At 47.4% G+C, this 23,076-nt stretch overlaps 1 protein-coding gene across 8 annotated transcripts in view; it reads right to left on the bottom strand.

Annotated features, from left to right (window-relative positions):
• ARHGAP32 (Rho GTPase activating protein 32) overlaps nt 1–23,076 on the bottom strand; it is a 172,876-nt gene that overhangs the window by 71,858 nt on the left and 77,942 nt on the right. For 5 of the 8 annotated variants that reach the window (XM_061476050.1, XM_061476051.1, XM_061476055.1 and 2 more), the window contains 3 exons: nt 16,535–16,626; nt 15,504–15,545; nt 15,047–15,131 (listed from right to left, as the gene is read on the bottom strand). In XM_061476050.1, the coding sequence (XP_061332034.1) occupies nt 15,047–15,131; nt 15,504–15,545; nt 16,535–16,626 (219 nt within the window). Of the gene's footprint in view, nt 1–1,795; nt 2,145–15,046; nt 15,132–15,503; nt 15,546–16,534; nt 16,627–23,076 lie in introns of those variants that run through there. The other 3 variants (XM_061476053.1, XM_061476056.1, XM_061476057.1) reach the window with 2 other exon arrangements.

Raw genomic sequence — 23,076 nt, forward strand, 5'->3', positions numbered from 1 at the left:
TTCTTGTGAGGAGTCTGTCCCCTTGAGCTCCAGAGCATAACAAGTTGATGCTGATGAATTCCTACCTTTGAAGACATGAAAGGTAACAAAGGAAGAAACAAGCAGAAAGCCTGGCTGCTCACTGAAGTGTGCTGGATGGAATGAGCATGAGAAAAAAGCCACAAGTCCAACAGATAGATTCCAAATAACAGAAGAGCTGCCGAAGTTGGTGTGTGAGAAGCAAACTGTGCAGTGCTCTGAAAGCAGCTGGTCCAGGGTACTCCACTCTGCTCAGCCAAACGCATCAGTACAGGACAAAAAAAGGTCTCAGTTTCTTTAGCTTATGGCAAATCTTAAGCTCAAATCTTAAGCCCAGCAGCATCACCCAAGAACTCAAATGTAACTCAATGAAGCCAACAGAGGGGAAGGAAAGGACGCAAAGAGATGCCCCTTGCTCACAAATGCACACCTAGGGGCAGGGGATAAAAGGCACTGTGGGCCATATGAAAAGCAATGAGCAGAGACAGGCAGGAAATGGGAAGTGGTTGAAAGTCCAACTCTCCTGCACAAAAGAGGCGGAGAGCTGAGCCAGCACAAAGGGAGAAGTTAGGACGCATCCTAAAAGCTGGCAGTGATTTACCATTCCCAAATGAAGGAGCAATGGCAACCCTCAGAAGGCTTTTGTAGGGCTCTCACAGATGCTTTGTACCGGTTTGCACTGCTAACCGAGGGCTTGGAGTGGCACTGAGCTGCCTGTGGCAGCAAATCCACAGGTAGGCAAGTGGACAAAGTCATTCCTAGAAAGCCCAGAAGCTGCTTTTGCATGGTTAATACCTCACTGGCTATGAATGGAAAAATCCTTGTCTGCCCTTGCATATTGTCCTATGGTTCCTGACAATACGGCATTGAAGATGAGTATTATGTGCCCCTGCACCTGAATAAAGATTTATTCCAATCTCTGAGTCACATACATACATACCTGCCTCAAAAAGAAATACAGAGTGAAGGTTTACAAAGTCCAATACACACTCCCCTTATCAATATTTCCCATTCCAGGGACGATTTTAAAAGGTAGATGCATGAAAGATCAAAGATAATGAAGTAAATTCTAAAATCTCCTTATTGCAAAAAGAAGCCTTTACTAATCCTACCCTTAGAACAAAGGGAGCGCTGCAGGCACTATCAGCAACAGTTTGGAACACATAGAATCATAGAGTAGTTAGGGTTGGAAAGGACCTTAAGATCATCAACTTCCAACCCCCCTGCCATGGGCAGGGACACCTCACACTAAACCATATCACCCAAAGCTTCATCCAACCTGGTCTTGAACACTGCCAGGGATGGAGCATCTAGCACCCTAAAATGGGATATAGTCCTTCCTTTACTGGCCCTCGTTAGTTAGTAGAAGACACACTGACAACACACAGAAAACTGTGTATCTGAAGAGCCAAAGAAGGAAATCATTCCTGGGATGTTTCCAGCCCCACTCCCACTTAATGCCGGGTACCTCAGAAACAGGGATCTTCCCAGAGGCCACAGCTTAACCTCGGGCAGGAGAGCCACAGTTTGCATTGTGCTGAGCTTTCAGATCTGTAACGGGAGACAGCCTGCACACCAATGCCATCAACTCCCCCTGAAAACTGCAGCGGATCGCTCTGCAAAGGAACTGCTGCCTGTAAAACCGCCATGGGAATCGCCCCTTCCTGCCACATTAGCACTCGGTACCATCCTTCCTGCTGCTTTTCTGCTAGCATCACGGTTACAGCGTGCCAGGGACAAAAAGGATCTTCTCTCAAAGGCTGCGCGCGCTACTTACCCCTGCTACAACGATCTATTCTTTCCATGGATGGATCCCTAGCCAAGGCCTAAGGGTTCCAGGTCCCTCCGTAGCTTCCCAGCAGCTAAGTGCAAAAACCTTCCAGGCATCAGCTCCGAAAGGCAGGAACTCCAGGCTGGAAGAATCAAATCAAACTCCCCACATTCGCTTCCCTCGCTCTCTTCTCTTCCCGGTGCTGCTGCTTCTTCAGTGCCTATGAATAGCATTTAAGACCTGCCTCCGCAGCCCTGGTCGCCGCTTCCACGCTGCCCGTTTCATGCTCAGTTTGCACCGGGGAGCAAGCTGCCGTGTTCCTTTCTCTCCCGTCCGCTCTCGCCTTGGAAAGGTCCCACAAGACAAGCCGTGGAGTTTTAACAAGAGCCAAGAGAAACAGAGAGGGAGGGAATGCAGGCAGGGGCTGTGTTGAGGCAGAGAAGTCTGCTGCTGCAGCTCAAAGGGAAAGAAAACAAATGACAGCAAGCTGCCATCACATGCCTGAAGCCCAGCACGGCTCCAGGCAAGCCGATTCCTCCTTGCTCGTCCTTTTCCTCTGGTATCATGGAGCTAAAGCTCCATGAAACTCCCCTCCAGTCCCCGGTGCAGATCGATGCAGGATGCCCTAGCGCCTAGGTACAAGGGTTCTCTGTTCACTGTGCATATTCCCTAAGGAAAACAAGCATTTCGATGGTGAAAACTCTGCTGTCAAATTGCTCCCCGTTCAGTTAAGAGCCTGAACACGTTTGCTTGTCCAGGGGTCCTGTACTATCACTATAGAACAAACGGTGCTGGGGCACGTGCAGTATCAAACCTGGCAGATCATTATTCCCTGGCAGTGCTTTCCCATTCAGCTCCTGAGCACGGTGACCACTAACAGGGCGATCATTCCTTACCTCCAGTCCCCAGAATTTAGGTTCAATTGAAAGCTTAACCATGCGATGAACTAAAGACCACCACGCTGTGGAATACTGCTGCTGCAGCTCCACAGCACTTTGGCTAGTCCAGAATATCAAGCTCTGGTCATTTCTATTCAGAAAGAGAGTTCCTCACCATGGAATTGGTCCTAGCTACAGCCAGCCTGGCCTCCCCAGGCAGTAATTTCACCCTGAAGGAAGGGACTGCAGTCAGCTCCCTCTTCTCCCATCTCTCTTCCTGAATTCAAAGGTTAAAATGGAAAGTTGCACCCTTCTCCTATTTGTTTCTCTAACAAATGGAGTGGAAGATGGGGCGAGGTGAGCGTTTTCAAGTCCATCACATAGGGCCATACACTTCTATCACACTGACAGAACTGATTTACTCATCAACTGATTTCTCCCCGCTTCAAAGCTTCTTTCCGTTCTTCCAGAAAACAGGAAAACACCCCAGAGAATTTGTAAGGCTCAACCCAAGCTGTTTCCAAAATGCAAACTAACACTGTTGTGAAGAAACTCAAGTTCTTTTCCCATCCAATACACTGCTTCTCCCAAACCTCAGAAAATTGCTTTCCATTAAAGCATCTTAGGCAGTGCCACCGGTTGCTGTATTTTCAGGGATGAGAAGTTGGGAAAGTTTATAAGATTGCTTCTCGTACACCAAAGTAAATGAGTCTACAGGGGGCTGTAATGGCACAGAGAAAACAATAGGGAATGAAGGAAGTCAGTGCCTTCAAATGACACAGCCTACGCCTCCGGAGCAGCCTTATTTTGTGCAAAAGAGGGTAGTAATCAGTGAGTAGTAGCTGCCACGTCCTGCTCTCTGTTAACCTCTCCTGTACCTGGTCTTGCCCATTAGAAAGCAACTCCTGATGCAGAATTGGTGCTGCTATGGATGCGCAGGCCGGCCTGTTGTTGGCACAAAGAGATGCCAGAAAGTGACAGTGAAGGAAATCACTTCTGAGGATGGAAGAATACTTCCTAGGGCAAACAGAACTCGGTTTGCCCTCAGTGCCATGGGTTAGTGGTGGTCTCAGCAGTGCTGGGGAATGGCTGGAACCAATGATCTTAAAGGTCTTTTGCAATGCAGTTGTTTCTGTGATTTCCAAATAACAAAGCAAGTAACTGAAGAAGTTCTTATTCCCTGAATTGACAAATCACATTTGAACCAGCTACAATTGTAACTCCTCTCTAAATTGATCTTATTGAATTAAATCATTGCTCACATCCTTACATCAGCAGCAGCAGCATTTCACATAGTGTGTTCTGAATGGCGAGTACTGCTGCTGAAACAAAACAGGCTCAACTACAGCTTAGGTTTAGAGACATCTCCGGAGGAGCTCTGATGTCAATACACCCTACAACCTACTTGGGATGCTGAAGATCTGCACCCAGGAGTATGCAGAGCCCTACGCCACGTAGCCACAACTCCCCTTGTCCCCTCTTAACCCTTTGAACACGTTACTGAGGGTGCTGACCACTTCTGCTCCCACCACAGATGGAGCTGGGGATCTAGGCAGTCCGCAGGGTTATAAACAGGGTTTCAAAAAGGACTTCAGGGCACCCGAAGAAGTGATGCTTCTAAGAAAATGACTTCTTTCTTGTTACTGCACCAACCTGCCTCAACTCTTCCCTAGAGGAATCATCTTCCTCGTTCCACCAGCCCTGATCCCCAAACAGCATCAAAACCCACACGTTTCCCAGGAACCCAAATCCAATCGCTCTGTTGAACAACAGAACTAGCCACAAGTGTGTTCTTCCAGAGACAAAACTCTTACTACCATCTGCAGCACAACCACCATGAGATACTGGTGCTCTCCCTCACTGGCTGCCAACCAAAGCTTGCTTCCAGGATAAATTCCCATAGAATTCCGATGCCTACCATTACAGAGCCAGCAGCCTGCCTCCAAAGGAAACCCCCTTCAGTCATTAGTAAATTGACCCTGGTGAATATAACAGCAGCCATTTGGACACAAGCATTTTGAGATACAAAGTACACAGAAGAACACACATAACACTGTGTGCTCGTTGTTACTCCACAGGCTATGCTCCAAAAGGGAGAAGTAAATACCTTCCACATTACTGTTCACAGCAAAGCTAATTCAATGTAATGATGGGTTGCAATAGCCACGTTGGGTGCTTCTGAAACGCTGTAACTGCAGGGGGGTCGGATGGGATGCTGGCACGTTGGCTCCATGCTCCTGACCTTCCAGCTCTCTCCCAAGTCATACATTTTACGTTTCAAACTGTCTGAATGGCTCCAGTTGAATCTGTTGTTATTGTTTGGGTCTGTGCTGATTAACACATGTAAATGGAGGCATCTGGTGTTACCTCTCACCTCTCACACCCCCGTTAGAGTCTGACTGCACAATTAACTGAAACCCAAATGAGAACATTCAGAAATGAATCCCCCTGGCAGCCTTTGCCAGGCTGGGGTCTAGTCACCACCTGCAGAGACACAGCCCTGCTCCTGGCAGCAGTGAGACACTGGGTACCACACAATGACACCAACCATCACTTTTCAGAACTAGAGAGGGAAGGATTGTTCTGTCCCATTGGCAGGGAAAACTACACCCTTCCATGAGGGGAACTGAGACCAGAGTGCAGACAGTGTGAGTGAGGAAGTACTGCTGCTCCTGCCCCAAATCTGTTAGACAACAGGTCTGAAGAACAGCAAGTCAACTCAAACGGCCTCTGACTTGATAAGGTGATTCCTAGCTGTGTTTCATACAGTAGCTCAACAGTAACAACAGACCAGATGTAAACACCTACCAGCCACTGGACATGATGCAAACCCCACAAGAGAAAAGCTGGAAGTTCACAGAATCCCAGACTGGTTTGGGATGGAAGGGAGCTTAAAGCTCATCCAATTCCAACCCCTGCCATGGGCAGGGACACCTTCCACTAGAGCAGCTTGCTCCAAGCCTGATCCAACCTGGCCTTGAACACTTACAACGTTATGAGAACCATCTCCGCTGAAAGATGCGGCTGTTTGATGCACAGGGAGTCGGATGCACAAGGAAGATCAGTGCTGGATGAATTTCCAGAGGTTTGGAAGCCCACTGCACACTAGATGGCATCGCACTACAAATTATCGCAGGGCTTAGGCACCCATTGGGCTTGCTGGGGAAACCACCACCAGAAATCCCTTCCTGGCCCTCCTGAAAGGCCAGGTGCTCAGCACCACTGCCTGAATACTTACAGTGTCAACACAATGGAGACGGCTCTGTAAGAGGAACCAGCCCCTCGGTGGCTTCAGGCACAAAGAGGCAGTTCAATTAAAGTGTTGTTTATTTATCCGTGTGCTTATTTCACAGCAAAGTGGCTTTGCCACCAAACAACGCCTCCTTTCTTCCACTGTCTGCCACGGGACACAACAGGATTCTTAGTCGGGCTGTTGCCAATAACGCCACCCAAGTGCAACATCCCTCCTCCTCAGCCTGCAGAAGGGACCTTTTCATTGCTGCCGCTGCTGCTCACCCAGAAAAGCCACTCCAAAGAGACTGCTTCAAGTTTTCAGCCATCATTTTTAACCAGGTTTGTTCTACAGCCTGAACCTATAATATATTTATAATTCCATCACGTAGGGTATTGTTTAAGCTTATTGAAAAATGCATTCAACCATACCAAAAAAAAAGGGGCCAAGCAAGTGAATATGAAGTATTTTATAGCTTTGTAAGATAAGAGGGATGTGGAGCTGTTGGAGTGAGGCCAGAGGAGGCCACGGAGATGCTGCGAGGGCTGGAGCCGCTCTGCTCTGGAGCCAGGCTGAGAGAGCTGGGCTGGGTCAGCCTGGAGAAGAGAAGGCTCCTGAAGGGGAGACCTTAGAGCAGCTCCAGAGCTTAAAGGAAACCTGGAGAGGGGCTTTGGACAAGGGATGTAGGGACAGGCCAAGGGGAATGGCTTTAACCTGCCAGAGGGGAGACTGAGATGAGCTCTTAGGCAGAAGCTCTTCCCTGTGAGGGTGCTGAGGCGCTGGCACAGGGTGCCCAGAGAAGCTGTGGCTGCCCCATCCCTGGCAGTGTTCAAGGCCAGGTTGGACACAGGGGCTTGGAGCAAGCTGCTCTAGCGGAAGGGGTCCCTGCCCATGGCAAGGATGAGCTTTAAGGTCCCTTCCAGCCCAAACCACGCTGGGATTCCATGATTCTCTACAGATACTTTTAACCTTCCCGCATACAGCATCTCATGGAACTGCTGACTTTCAAGGAAAGCACATTAAAATCACCACGTTAGTTACAACTGCCTTTTCTTCCCTGAGCTCCAAAATCCATTCATTTCTGTGGGAGGTCAGGGACAGTTTTAGTCACAATCTACTTTTCCATTTGCTTGAAACAAGCACATTATTCCTGTGAGAGAACTGAAAATTGACACTCCTGTCATTCCACGCTATTATTCCCTTACTCACTCACTGTTTCTTTCTTCTCCCCCACTAAATCAATATTATCTTTTTTGTCCACACTGAGAAGAATCAAAATCATTGGCAAAAAATGTCTTATATAGATCTGAAATAGCAGCAGGAGCTGCAAGAAGGAAGAAAGAACACCAAACTCCTCCCAGACACCATGCTTTTGATGGGGGGAAGAGTACTGTGGTGATGAGAAGCTTAATGTGCTTGAGGTAGTCATTGATCCTGTCTCACTGCCACGTTTTCAAAGCACCTTTCCTTACCCAGGAGTGCAGGTAGGTTTTTGCTGTGACTTCTCACCTTCATCTCACCTGAAGAGAGGTGTTCGCGTTACTCTGAATGCACAGGCCAAAGCAAGCACTGTGCTCAGTAACATTTCCTAGCCTGTAGTTATAGAGAACCAGGAACCAACATCCCCAGGGCAGAAAGGAAGCAAACAAACCTTACCAATGCCCACAAGGGAAAAGCAAATGTACCCTGAAGAGCCCTGAAGTCAGTAGCTTGGTTGTGCTGCAGCTGGAGGTGCAGGACATGAATAACTCTGGAATCCCATTAGGAAGTGCACCTCCTGGCTTTATCTTATGGGTGATGCACAACCTCCTGTCCACAGATCCATCTGCCCAGTAATTCCATAGGCTCTGGAGAGTACTCCAGTGGATCCTGATGTGCTGAATCCAGGTTGGTCATTGTTGCCTTCCTGGAGCACTGCAAGACCCAGCCTTCACCCCACGCTCCACGTTTTACCCGTCACCAAGTACAGAGGGATCCATACTCTTCAACCTACTGCAGGCATGCAGCACCCTTGCAGGCTCAGGTGGAGAGAATCAGCTCAACAAGACGACAGCGTCTCCCTTTGCGAATGATAAAGTAGACTCCATACATAAGAATACATAACACTAACCCAGCGTGCACAAGCACATACTTGCACTGCGAGGCTGCTCTGCAGAGTCCTCAGAAGCCTTACACAACAGGAGATAAGGGGCCACCATCAGAACTGCTGAAAAAGCCTTCGGAAAGGGACTGGAAGCAAAAGCAAACACGCGTTGCACACCGCAAATATGCAAAGCACATCTTCCCAAGCAAGGGCTTGCAGGGCTAAGCTCAAGAGAGAAACAAGGGGCCAGGGAAATCAGCATTCCTGAGAGCTCCTTCCCTAGGAAAAGCATGATTTGTTATCTGGCTAAACACCAGCTCCTCGGGCTGACAAGAGGAGCAGCGAATGAAGGAAAATAATCTCCCCTTCGCTGGCAGGAGGAAGTGATAAAAGCCGAGAGGAAGCGCAGTCCATTTCCTGCCATGACCCCAGAAGTGGGAAAGATCAACAACCACTCATCTTCCCAAAGCAGGCTCTGGGAAACCCTAAGTGCTGCATTCCACTCTGACACCCCCTGCTTTTCCATCAGGGTTAGGCTAGGACTAAACTGTCTGCTGCAAGCGTCTGAATATCACACAGGCACACGCAGAGCTACAGGACTCCCAGTGCTCTCCAGTCAAGCCTATGGCCTTTAGCTGCTTGCTCATTACCTTGCCCTGGGGGAAGGCAGAAGCATCACTTTGTGCATGCACAAGCACGTTTGTTTTGCAGCGTTCCTGCAGCCCCTTTAGGCACTGGAGCTGCTCTCAGGTCTCCCCTTCAGGAGCCTTCTCTTCTCCAGGCTGACCCAGCCCAGCTCTCTCAGCCTGGCTCCAGAGCAGAGCTGCTCCAGCCCTCGCAGCATCTCCATGGCCTCCTCTGGCCTCACTCCAACAGCTCCCAAAGCCAAGCCAGTCAGGAAGCCACATTTTGCAGGATCACATCTATAGGTTCTATCCTATCCATGCTTCCTCACCAGGAAATGAATGAAGACGCTCGTAACTGCAGGCCAAAGGTACACACACACACACCATGGGAAAGCCAAGACCATGAATGAACACCTTAAAACCCTGCAGCCTAACCTGCTCCCTCTGAGCTGCCAACTCTGCCATCAAACCTCACGTTTCTGGCACAGAAGCCCAAAGGAAATAAACTGCCCTATTTGCAAGCGGGTACGGTAAATCCAGAACGGGAATGCTGCCCGTGGCCGTTTGCTTTAACAGCTCATACATCCACTGGCACCACAAACCTCCCCTGCGGACTCAAAACACAGCCCTGCCTCGGGAAAGCTCAGGATCACAGCAACATGAAGTTTGCTGGTCATTAAAACCCCCCCGGCTTGGCACGCTGGCAGGTCTCTGAGCACAATCTTATGCTGCATTTTAACACCATTCGTGTTAACAACGTGCTTTACCAGACACAAAAACAGGGGGTTTCATCCCTTTTCAAAGTACAAAACACCAGTGAGGTAGGGATTATTATTTATTAATACACTTTAATTACACATGTCAGACATCTCCCTGCTTTTTCCAGGCCGTTAATCCTCAGGGAAGGCACATTTCCCAACACAAGTCACTAATGAAAACAACTTTAGCACATTTCTGTCACACGTTGCTAGAGATGATGGACGATGGTGGCAAACAGCAGGTCAATGCCAAAGTTAAAGCTGGGTTTACTGCACTCACTTTCATTCTTGCCATCAAACAGCCATCAAGACCCACAAACCAGTTTGCTGTGTGTTCAGAAGACTGAAAGCAGAAGTACTTGTTCAACGGAGTAGCAAGCAGCATCTCATTTGCTTCTAACGATGATTTGGGGGTTATAGCCTGCCCTTCCATTTATACACCTAGATGATGAACACACCTGGAATCACAGAGCTAGTCTAGAGCCTTTCCTCCCTGTGACAGGCAATTCAATAACCTTCCACCTGAGTAATGTCAGCAAATTACCTCTTACTTTATGAGATAAACATGGACCAGTTATTGATTTCACTGTCAGTCATAGAATCCCAGCCTGGTTTGGGTTGGAAGGGACCTTTAAGCTCATCCAGCTCCAACCCCCTGCCATGGACTGGGACACCTTCCACTAGAGCAGCTTGCTCCAAACCCCTGTGTCCAACTTGGCCTTCAACACAGCCCCGTTAAAGCTGGATCACTTGAAGGCTGCCACTGTTCTGTACAGCAAGCAACAAGAGTAAACAAGTAGTATACGTGTGAGAGGCAACCGTAAAGCTCCATGAGCGATCCTCCATCCACTTGAAGTTACCCTTCCACTGGAACATCCGTGCTGGATTTCTCCCCCACTTCCCAGGAAGAAAAGCAAGCAAGCTGGAATGGCACAGGTCTGATCTCGTTCCAGAGAAAGGGCAAAGCTGGATGCAAGAGCAGGAAACAGAAGAATCCACAAACTGAGGTGAACTTAACTCAAATATTTTCCTAACTCTTTTGGCATCAGGAAGTTTGGCCTAGAGACTAAATCTTGGCAGGAGACTGCGCCAGTTTTCAGGGAGTTGTGGCTGGAATTATTGATTTAATAGAAGCAGTTTCCACCTACACTGTGAACATAGTTGGGTTGATATACCCATGTCCTCAAAGCAGCCCTTGCAACATCTCCCATTGCCCCTGTAGAAGGCAATAGTAAAGAAACCATAGAGAAAAGACAAGCAACAGAAGGGAGGTATCCATCTAAAGAAGGGAGGTATCCATCTAAAGAAGGGGAACACAACGTAGCAGAATGCACCAAAGCTTGGTCTAGTGGAAGGTGGAACTGGATGAGCTTTAATGTCCCTTCCAATTGAAGCCACTCTGTGTTTCTATGATGTTTTCCTCTGAGAACACTTTGCAAAGGAGTTTACTGAAGACATGGAGCTGCTCATGACTGCCGAGACACTGAGAGCCACCGTGCCCACAGAAGAGCTGCGGAATGAAGAAACCCTCCTCCACTGAAGGCAGCGAGCAGCCTTGCTTTGAAACGACTGCTGGAAGGGGTTTGAGCTGAGCTGCCTGACTTCACACACAGACCAGCAGCACCCCTCTGCTCCTGCTCTTTCCGGTTGATCCGTGAAGAGAAACTGCTCTTAGCTGTGGCAGAAGCATCTTAAACTACCCCAGCTCGCTGCTGAGGAGGGCATCTGGTCAGGCTTTACCAGCTGTGCTTCCTTTGCAGTCCACCTCAGGGAAATGACTGTATAACTAACAGAGACACCTTCCCAAGCTCACGCTTCCCCTCTGCCCCCCCCTTCCCTGGAATGCTATTCAACAAAAAGGCAAACCAAAAGAAGACGACCCTGAAAAATCCCTTCTCAACAGGCTTTGCTGGCAGGAGGCACGAGAAGAACTGAGCTGCTCTTCACCCTGAAGATGCAAGAGGAAAACGCGGTGACAGGCAGGAACCACAGCCCCCACTGCAAGGCAAGAGCATCATCTTGGCTGGAAAGCTGCAGCTTGCCAAAGGCATTCAGCAGCAAACAATACTGCTGAGCTGGGAACAGGAATTCCTGGCAGCATTCCTGGCAGCCGATGCCTCCGCAGGCGGAAGTGATTCTGGATCAAATACTTCCTTTACGGCTGATAACACGCTCCTACCACTTGCAAGGCCAATGTTTAACAGATAAGGAGAGGCAAAGGATCTTCCATGCCCCGTAATCCAACTCTGTTCTGATGGGGTTATTTTTAGAAGGCAGCTACACGGAGAGAAGACAAGAGACCTGTTGTCTGAAGGGGCTGAACCCATGACCGATGGACACAGGGCTGGAATGCCTGACAGCACTTTGCCTTTAGCAATATGCTTTTCAGGCAGCAAGGAATATTACCTGGGAAGCAGGGAGCTGATCAGCTCCCCATATTCTATTACTCAACCCCACTCAATTAAAGATGAAGTCTTAATTCTGTCAAGGGTAGAACAAGGTATTGCTGGCAGGAAGTACAGATGTTACAGAATACCCAATCTCTGTTTTCTCCTGCTCATATGAATGGCACACAGCACTAAGGAGAACACAGTCACATTTGCACCATGCTGGAGGGACAATCACTCCACTCTAACTTAGCGACACGCGGAGGTGTTGAAATAGCTCCCTTCCTACATATTAACAAGGCCTAAAGCTCGCTGATGAAAGGCACTGAAACTACATGACACAGATGCTGCGCTGAGATCCCCAAATCCCATGGGAATGAGTTCACCTCAACAGCTCTACAGCACACAACCTGGCACGGGCCATCAGGCTGGCTGAGGGCTCATCTCCAACTCAAATCCTGCCAGGAAGATGCTATGCTGTACCTCAGCTTCATGCTGGAACGACTCAAGCCCCTAAGAAGGCAACTCTGAGACCCAAAAATCGTGCTTAATTTAATAAGCTGCCTTAGAAGCTGATTATGAACTTATTTTATATTAGGATGTCTTAGGCACTCCTGAAGTTAAACGCATCGGGAGCCTTTCTGCCTTAATGTAAGAGCTGGTAGAGATGTTGAGGACTTCAAAACTCAGTGCTTTGATGTACTAGAGAGGGAAAGGCATCACTGAGAGGTTTTAGCTAAGCCCTGTGTGAAGGCAGCAGAGCTTAGAGGGAAGGAAAGCAACAGAACTGACCTAACTGATGCCGAGTGATCCCAATCCAACCATGGCCTCACACAGAACTGACCAGGCTGGGAAAAGACCTTTAAGATCATCAAGGCACGATGTTTGGGAGACCCAGATCACAGCAGAGCTCAACCACAGTTCTGCTCCTGCTAATGGGATTCTTACACATTAATCCAATGTTAGATATGTTAAGAGAATGTTAAGAGGAATCTATTATGCAGACAGTGGCTTTTCATTGTAAGATTAAAAATCAATCATGTAGCCTTAAAAACTCAATGCAGTAAGAAATTGAAGGTATTTCAGCAAAACAGCAGTGGATTTCAGGCCCTGATGCAATCTGTAAAGCCTCTCCTATAACTACAGCTTAGGCACCAACTACCTGTGCATGGTAAGCCAGCAATTTCCTGCCTATGCAACGTGTGTCTCACTGGCCAGAAGCAGACAAGGTTAAAGCCCGTAGAAAGCAGGAGAGCAGCACATTTCTGTGACGAAAAAGCATCCCTAAAAGCACCCAGTTTTGTTAGCACGGTGCTAGGGTAAGAAGAGAACAAACCCTATTTCACCCATCTCAGAAAGTTAATTCAGAATGAGGTGAGGAGCCAGGATATTAATACCGATTGCGCCATGAGCCCATCTTCGAAGTGACATCAACAGTTACAAAACAAGCTGAAATCCAGCCAGGCTCTTAACAGGCAGCATTACACAATACCTGCTAATGCTGCACTGCAACTCTGCACATCTTGAACACTGAAGAGAGTTTGAAAGGAGTTTCCACCCACTACCCCTCAGATGCAACTTGGCAGCTCACTATTAGGTGCCAAGCTGTCACTTACAAGTCACTTCAGCCTACTGCTATTCTCTGGTTCCCTTCTTAGCACCGAGGAGCCACCAATGAATGCCTTCTGATTCACACATATGAGCCCTAGCTGAACCTATTTTGAAACCTGTAGACTAATAGTGCTGTTGTATTAATAGCTTGCATTTATTTTACCCTTAAACACTGCTCTGCTACTAAGGAAATACTGTAATGTCCTACACCTCTTGTATTTCAGGAGCAAAGCTCTCTTCTTAGGATATGTTTATGCACATCAAATGGTCATTACAGAAACCTTGCTTGAAGAAAGAAAGGGACAAGAGGCACAGAGCCAGTACTCAGAGCCTCATTCACCTTAGCTAAGCACATGCTTTCCTTTAGGTACCTAAATAGTGAAGTGTATATGATTTCTCAGAGGTAGGAGTGGTGGAAACAGAGCACAGATCGCCCCCCCAGCACACACAACCACACTTTGCCTTTAAGATGCTTCAAATCCTGGTGCCATGCAAGGGTTGTGATCTCTCTGTAGCTTGCTTGTATCTCTGAATGATGGAAAGCAAAACTGATGAAGCAAGAGAGAGCTGTATGGACACAGATACCTGCTTGACACCTACTCCAACAGCAAACTTCTTTCCAAGATGACTGAAAAAAGTAATGGTGCCAAATCAGTTAACTACCAGGAGACCAAACCCAGGCACACAGAGTAGCCAACCTATTCCCATACACTGCAAATAAAGAAACACAGCTTTGCTCCAGAAAACTGAGGACTGCTCCTGTTTGTGTCAGCAGCTGCCAGAGGCCTCCTGAGAACTGGTGCCATCTTATGCTGGTGCCACCTTCATTTAGCCTCAGTTGCTTTGCCTTTGTGTGCACGTGTCTGCCAACCTATGCTCAATAGAATGGACCTACTTAGAGCCACTAAATGTGAACAGTAGTAGACACAACCCCTGACTAGGACCCAAACTCCTTCTCAGTTGGAATTTCATAGAGGCAGAAAGATGTAGAACTGTTGAGTAAAGAAACATGAAAGGCCCTAAACAATTCACTCTCTAGTCTAGGAAATGTTTTACAAATGAGAAGGTTGTAACCTCTTTTTGGCTCCAAGGCTGGCAGATACTGGAGGCATCCCTGCTTCTCTAAGTGCAGAGCAAGATGTGCCCTGTTCAGGAGAAACCAGCTGTGATTCTTGGTACTCAGCCCTCCCCATTACTGCCCAGCAAAATACGCTTCTGATGGATGGATCCCACTTCCAGAAGTGCAACTCAGGCTGATAACAATTGCTTGGATTCTGCTGCACAATGCAGAGCCAAGACAACATGAAGAGAAGGGATAAAATGGAATGCTTTCTATTCACATAAATACATTCACACAATTGGTTAAAGACAGGCACACATAAAATCATGCATGCAGTTATCGAGGTGACTCCATCATGAGTGTTTGATGCAGTCTTCAGTGACCTCAGTCAAATCCAGTGGAAACAACACCACTCCAGCCTCAAAGGGGTGGCAACACGTGCAGATGCTGGCCCAGTACATGGAAGCAAGCCCACAGCAAGAGACCCTATTGCTTTCACTTCTCATCACTAAACAACAAGCTAAACCAACCTTAGTGAAGGTCCCTCCTCTGCCTTCCCCAGCAGGTTAGTTGGCAGCCAAACCCAGGGATGTTTTGTATATAAAAGAAGCCAGAAACTCACCTGGATGTTGCCGAAATCCACGTTTTCATAATGGAAATGTGCACATTCAGCCATCTTCGGGAAGTGACCCTTTGTAAAGGATAACCTGAAGCACATCAAAAGCACCCCATCAGATAGATGCAAATCAGCCAACCAAGCATCAAGTACCATTCCAAAATGCAGTTACTAATAGCAAATAACACTTCCCACTTTCTCATCCAAAAGCCAAGGGAACAGAGGGATTTGTTGATGTGATGCACCAAAAGAGTGGAGAAAGGAATCGAGTGAGAAAGGAAAACTAAAGTGCAAAGTGGCTTTTACCACGGCATCCTTAAAGCACTGTGTGGCAGCTCATCCACACCAAAACCCACATCTTGAAGGACAGGCACAGGGACAAGCTGCTCTATCTTTAACAAAAGCTTTTGTGCAGTGCAAATACACAGCCTTACACGAGACACATAGGAAAGTAGAGCTTTACCTGTGAAAGGCATCACAGCCCATCAGTCCCGGGTTGATGTATCTGAGGGTGCAGAACAAACGCTATTTATCCTTTGCCTCTTTCAAATTCCAAAGTGAGCCATAATTATTTCCAAGTGTCTCCATTTACAATGAGGGCTGACGGGGAGATCCTCTGGCTCTGCAACATGCTCTCGCTTCTGCTGAAGCTATTACAGACTCCTATAGATATTGCTGGTGGTGAGCCAATGAGATTGTCATTATCTAGCTCTCTCTTCCCACGGGAATAGAAGTGGGAAGTGAGATGCAGCAGCTGGCTGCTCAGCGCTAGAACAAAGAGCCATTTCCCTTACAGCACCAGAGAGGTGAGCTGAAGGCACAGAGCAATCGATGCTGGGGAGTTGTGGTCCTCCAGTCAGCATTCATAGCAAAGACATATTGATTGCTGCCGATCCCCTTTGCAGGTTAGAGGTTTGAAACCTTAGCTGCAAGCAGAATCAATTGCTTTATATTCTCTGGGGGAGAATGAGAGAGAAGGACAGTGCGAGACCATGGAAAAATAGATCTGGGAGATCAGAGGAGAAAAAATACCCCTGAAACTGTGCAAACCCCATTCAGATGAAGATGTACAGGGCAGAACGCAAAGAAAGGGAAAGAGAAAAAATGTATCTAGGCCACCCGTTTGTCCTGGTTTAGCTTCCCAGAGCATGGGAAGAGAGGGAAGATTCTCTCATTGACACATTGCCTGGGATCCTCTTTAGGTTCTTTTAATGTGTATTTTTAAGTTATTATTATTAATCAGTTCTAAGAAGAAAATGTGTAAGTTCAAAACTCTAAGAAGCTTCGTTTCTATGGCCACAAACAGGGCAGAGAGCCACCAAAGCCTCTCACATCCCCACTTTTAGACTCCATCAGCTCTAATTTACTTGGTTTCACACGGATCTCGGTGGCTCTGAGGAAGATACTACCCCAAATCGTTCCCGAATGCCCTCACTGGGATATCACAAAGAGAAGCCAAGCAAGGACAGGAAAATCAAAGGACACTGCTCTTACTTTTTCACATTCTTCACTTTCATACTGGCTGTGCTGCCGCAGGTCCGGAGCGCCAGCTCCCCTGGGATGTCGGGAATATCCGCGCCTCTTGCCTGCAGAACAGGAGGAAGAAAGAAGAAGGAGCTTCAGATCTGATTGCATGCTATGGCCTGCTGCCTGCTAAGCCCGTGTTTTTTCATACATCTACAAACACAGCTAAAACGTATCTGCTACAAGCTGTACTTCTGCCCTTTGAAAGAGGAAAAGGGAACCTCAGGATTGGAATTGAGGAGGAGATCATCTCTTCCTGCACCCTGCTGCAGAACCTTCCCAGTTCTTAGTACTAACTGCAAGGGCCAGGATTTCATTCACTGCCACTGCTGGTGTCTAAAGAGGTTTTCGGAGGTAGGAGTCAGACATCCATCCCTAAACTCCATCCTGAGACTCCTCACGAAGTACCTGCTTTTCCGAACACTTGGATTCAGGCAGAGGCACTGGAAGAAGCTGGAGAGCTCACACACTGGGGAATCAAGTTAATGACAGAGCTGCTTAGATGTGGGAGGTGAACATTTAAAGGAGGTGTTTGAAGCTATTGGTGTAAGTGCATATTAAAGTTCCTTAATCACTGAAATTGGTTGACTTTCAGGAGGACAGAACTGCAAACTCCCTCTTCTCAATTGTTCTTTCATGCTTCCCCATCCTCTCCCTCCTCCACCTGCATTCACCATCCCAGGGGCTCTGAAACACTCCTGCTGTGCTGTACCAGGCCCTGAGCTCTAGAGGAATCAAGGGGTTTAGGTGAGGCTCTTATGAAGAGAGCAGTGATCAAATGGGAGGAGAAAAACACAGTCCCTGATGTTGGCCAGAGGCACTCATTAGTGATGTGGGTGACACTGGTTGAAGGAGCTTTTTTCTGCTTTACGCAATCCATTATGGGAGACAGGCACCTCAGTATTTCTTCTCCTACAGGCCTGCAATGAAAAAGTATTACATCAAATCCCTTAGGAGCAGAGATGACCTCCCTGATCCACATCACTACCGATGCTTCTAACCCGGTCCGCCAAAGATCTCTGAACAGAGATGCTCAGTCCAAAAGCTGCTGCATGTAGCAGAATACATGTAAGATACGGGAACAACTTGGTCCTCACCCCAAAACTTCAGAGTCAGACAACTATAGTTCCAGGCAGCAGCCCACATATGGGATGAACAACGGGGGAATCTTTCTCATCCCTACCCTGAAGCTTTCCTCCTAGCTTGACACAGGTGCTTCAGCACATCAGAAAAAGCTGCAGCAAATGGCTCAAAATCATTCCCTGTGTCTATAGTCATTAATTGAATACTGTCTAGATTCATTAATTGAATATTGTCTAGATTCATTAATTCATTAACAGTAACAGGAAGGGATTCCTGTCTCTCAGCTCCCGGTGTGCACAGCTCCAACCGTGCTCTCCACCTGAGGATGCTTTTACAGCCATCAGAGATAAACCTTGGGTCCAGTTCACATACTCCAGCCAACAGATGAGGACAGAAGAAACCGTGTTGTGGCAGTATCTATTCCTCCCTTGACACAGGGAATATGGGTTGATCCTGGCTGCATTCATTCAACCATCATTGCGGCTTACACAGGCTGCGAGAAGAGCATCTTCTCTGCACCCAGAGAAATACCCGTTCTCTCCAGCGCTACAGCTCCCCCTTTTCAACACTCCTAGATACATCTGAAGCCACAACACTCACTCTCCCAGGTGTGCCATTCACAGCCCTTAAAGCTTCACTGTCCCACCACTGTACAGACCACGCACTGCAGGCGATACACCCTTAAAGAAGTATTTATACCCTACAGAAACCTTGCTGGGCTGACTGACACACGATTACTCCAGTATGGAACAGGACACTTGAGAGTCTCCTTGTGAATTGTAATGTTAAGGGGATCACCAATGTAATAAACCTGACAGGTCTTTTTACCTAAAGCAGATAACTAACGACAGTAATAACCGTGCCATCCCTGCAAGCTGCTCTCAGGCAAAGCTGGATGTGCTTGCCTTAGTTTTCTAAGGAACAGAATTTCTGTAGGACGAAGAAGAGTTTTTTCTCCTCCCTCAGCAGTAGAAGCTGGTGGGGTATAAAAATGGATAAACAACTCTGACAGAAAAATGTGGGCTTCAAGCCAGTTTGCAGCAGTGGGTAGAGACTCTCCTGGATCTGACTCAAAGCAGCGTAGGCAAAACTCACACCTCCAGCAGAGCGAAATGCCAGCATCTCTCTTTGAAGAACTTGTATTATCCTCTTCCTCCCAGTTCAGTTAGGTCCAAACCCTGCTGGAAGGAGCGATCTGTCTCCCATTACCACCAAGTATCCATTTCAATGCACTACAATGAGATGCAACACGGTAATTCGCTTGGGTTGCTTTTCCAAGTAGATCTGAGCTCTTTGACTCTGCTGCAGCATGACAATCTCTTCCAAGTCTCACAGCTGAGGGAAACGGGGCACAATGGTGATCTTGTGCAAGGTAACCTCATTAGTAGGAGGTATTAACCCCAGAAAAAACAGGGTGGATAGCCAGGTAAGCGAAAAAGAAACTCTTTGCCATCTAGAAGCCATGTTACTCCAAAGGAAACTGCAACTACTTTCTATTTAAGCCAAAGATACGAAGCTAGATAGAAGCACTTTATTCCCTGCTAGTCTGTACCTGTTCTGATCCAAAACCTGGCATGCAAACTGTCCCCTCCTCTCAAAATACAAACCTCTCCAAATGAGATTTGTCATCTTTTGTGCTCTGTGTCACAGTGGTTTCATGGTTTAAATCACTTTGAAACAGCTGGGTTATTCACATCTGAAAAGCAGCTCGCCAGCCTCAGCAATTGCTCCTCACTTCCCTGCTTTCCATGCAGCGCTGGCCTGTGGAAAGCCAGGAATTGCAGAGCATATCTGCTCAGAGAAATGAGTTAGCCCAGTTTTCACAGCTTAATGTCACTGCTGAGCCAAGCTGCTCTGTCCTGAGACTTGGTCAACACATTAGGACTTGACCCAGAATCCAACTGACTTCCATAGTATCCCAGATTGGTTTGGGCTGGAAGAGACCTTAAAGCTCACCCAGTTCCAACCCCTGCCATGGGCAGCGCTACCTTCCACTAGAGCAGGCTGCTCCAAGCCCCTGTGTCCAACCTGGCTTTGGCCCTTATGCACCTTCCTACCACCAGTCTCTCACTGAAACCAGCCTGGAGGGACCAGACTGCGCTGGATGCTTTCAGCACACAGCCTTGTTTCTAAGAAATGGCTGAGCTGGTTGGTCTCCACGACAGTCTTTCCTTTACATCCTCTTCATTTCCCCTCCATTTTCCTGGAGGAGAGATAAAAACCAAAAAAAGAGGGGAAAAAAACCCACCACCAGAAACCCTAAAGCTCTTTTAGAGCTTTACTTCTTCACTGGAGAAATGCTGGTTCAGTAGGACATGACTTTGTGGCAATAGCCTACTTAACCTGAGCAAGAGGGTGGACCGAACTACACAGTTGCCTATCTGAAGTGGGTGTTTATGCCCAAGGACACTGACAGCTACTCCAGACCTTGGGTACCAACCAGCTACACAAAGCTGGTTCAGCATCAACCTCTCTGCAGAGCTTGGCAACATCAAGAAGGAACCGTGCCCTCATCACAGGTCAGAGACGATGGCTTCATCAGCACCATCCTGCTTTGACCCTTACTGCTCAAGAGTTAGCCTGAAGCACAGTAAAAGGAGAGATGGTTCAGCTCAGCTTCATCCTCCACAGCCACTCACACACAGTGGAACAGGATGTCCCTGCAAGTGTTCACACACCGTGGAGATGAGGCCCTCAGTGCCATGGGTTAGTGGTGGCCTTGGCAGCGATGGGGAATGGTTGGACCCGATGATCTTAAAGGGCTTTTCCACCCCGGTTGATTCCCTAATTCTCTGAAAAGGACGAGAACATATCAAGCACACGAGGCTGCAACTGGGTCACTTGAGTGAACAGCAGAAAAGTTTGGTCATTGAAGAAGATGCAACTGTCACCCAAAACCATCTGAGATACAGAGGCAAGATGACAGAACTGCAAATGTTTGCCACATTCTCCATATTAGCGCTTCCCATCGATTTAGTGGTGCAAATGAATCTTCCGAAGCGTTTTCATTTCACATTTCAGCTACATTTTTCAGAGCTCCTTCAGATATTTGGACACATTTAAGATGAAGAAGCAATTGCATCTGGTTTATGGAACCACAGAATGGTTTGGGTTGGGAGGGGCCTTCAAAGCTCATCTAGTGCAGCCTCCCTGCAATGAGCAGGGACATCTTCAACTGCATCAGGTTGCTCAGAACCACATCCAGCCTGGTCTTGAATGTCTCCAGGTCCGTCACTCTCAGCAGAAACAGAGCTATCTGCTCATGGTACCACAGAAGCTGTACTGAAGAAGTCACAAAGAATAAATAACCACCCCCTTTTCCAAGGGCATTTCCTAATGGAGCATCTTAGGAATGAAGATCTGTGCCGTTCACGGCATGGGCAGCAGAGTGCAGCACTGGCACACTGAATAACCACCCAGAGCAGTACCAAAGCTGCACACCAAGGACAAGCTCCACTTCCCATGGGTACCCATCCATGTTTGCAAGAGCTGCAGCAAGGCATCACTTCGAGGGTCCAACATACTGTGATTACAGCAAGTAAAGAGCTTTGAGATCTACCAGAAGGCACAATGAGAAACAGTGGGACCTTTTACATTTTATAAAGGTATTCTTTAGTCAGTTTGAAGCCATCACTTAGCTCTTTATGCAGTGCAAATGGCTTGATCCCTGTTGCAAAAAAAGGCATCCTTTCTGATATGTAAGAAAGCAGTGGGACCATGGGCAGGGATAGCTCCAGGCCACAATGGCTGGAGTCATTCATGAGAGGCAGCACTGAGTTCTTCATTTAGCTCTCAGGGAAGCAGTTACCCAGCCAGAGATGCCTTTAAAAGCTCACGGTAAATGAGAAATGGGATAGAAGAAAGCCAATGAAAAACTGGCAAGTGCTTCCAGTAGGGAAACTCTGAATCCTGGCAGTGCACATCCTTAACCCTGGGCCTAAGAAATCTGCATTCAATAAAGAAGACACTTTCATGTGCATCATTTTCTGAGTGTAGGACTTTGAATGCTATTTTCCACATTCCCTGTCAATGCTGGGTTGTTGTAGGCAGTTCTCACTGCATGGCACGGTTAACAGGGAGCTCTACTCTTTCCAAAGACCACACAGGATGTACTTTCTCTATTCCCAGCTTTTCCCCTCCAAAAAGGAGGGAGGGGGGGGGGAATAAGAAGAAAAACATTTCTAAGTATTGCCATGAGCTGGCAAACGAAGAGAAACCTCTGATTCCTGAGCCTCAGCATTGTAAAGGAGTTAGACCAGGGCATCCATTTACCATAGTTTAAAGGATCAGACTGGAATGTCCAAAGAACAAATGCTTAACTATTCACCTCCAGCTCACATGTGAAACAACAGCTTTGGTTAAATGCAATCCCACAGTGGATGGTGCTTGGAGCAACCTGGTCTAGTGGAAGGTGTCCTGCCCATGGCTTCAGTAGAGCCTACAGAATAAAGGTGAGGCAATAGCCCCAGCAAATAGCACATCCAATGAGCACAACACTTGGATTTAAAAGAAGTAAACCAGGCTAAAGATTTATCAGTGCTTTCAGGGGGTAATTCATCACCTTATAATTAAGAAGGCTGAATTAGGGCCAAAAACTTCACGCCTACAACCTTAAGCAAGGCAATATATGACATGTCTGGCTTGTCTCTTGCAGTCAACTTGGGGAACAGAAGGGGATAGATGAGAAAACGACTGACAACCCTTCAAGAACGGTTCCATCCTTCCTTGCATTATGGTAACTAAGAATCAATGATTTCAAACCAAACCAAAACCCCCCAACAAAAGCAAGTACTTGATTTAGAAGAGACTCCTTTCCTTCCCCGGATGCTCCATCTTACTGTCAAGCAGCTGGGAGTAGGGAAAAGTGATTGACTGATAAATAAATGATGAGTCTTATCTCCCAAAGAAGTATACTGCACATAAATATGGCTTTTCTCCTATTAATACAATAAAACATTACTCAAAAGAGATCATCTTTGGAATAAGGTAGGAGGAAAAGAGGTGGAGGGTCATGACGACGTGCTCCTGTCTTCAGAGCTCATCTCATGGTGCCTCTCTGAGCTTCCAGCAGGGACTCATCACAACAGCATCACCATACTGGCACCAACAGGCAGATAATGGTAATAGATACCGGGATATGGAACTTCCTGACACTGAACCTCAAATTCTCCCATCTACACCCCAAGAAATGCGGACTGCTCACTCACTGCTCATACCTAGAGTATGCACACCACCGAGCCCAGTGGTTTACTCACAGTGTGCAAAGTGAAGCGCTCAGGCTCCCTAATGCCTTAGTAAACCTAGCCCTAAGTGCTTCGTGTTCATTAATACGTGATGACATCTACCTACACCTATGGAATTTGGCTGGGAGCATTCCAAACACGAGCCATTACACTCCAGTACCATCTTCATCTTTGTAACTGCCGTTA

This window comes from Pezoporus flaviventris, unplaced genomic scaffold (genome assembly GCF_033815535.1).
Source record: "Pezoporus flaviventris isolate CSIRO_AGI_PZ_B2104156 unplaced genomic scaffold, CSIRO_AGI_Pfla_v1 ptg000093l, whole genome shotgun sequence".
Classification (NCBI taxonomy): Eukaryota; Metazoa; Chordata; class Aves; order Psittaciformes; family Psittacidae; genus Pezoporus; species Pezoporus flaviventris.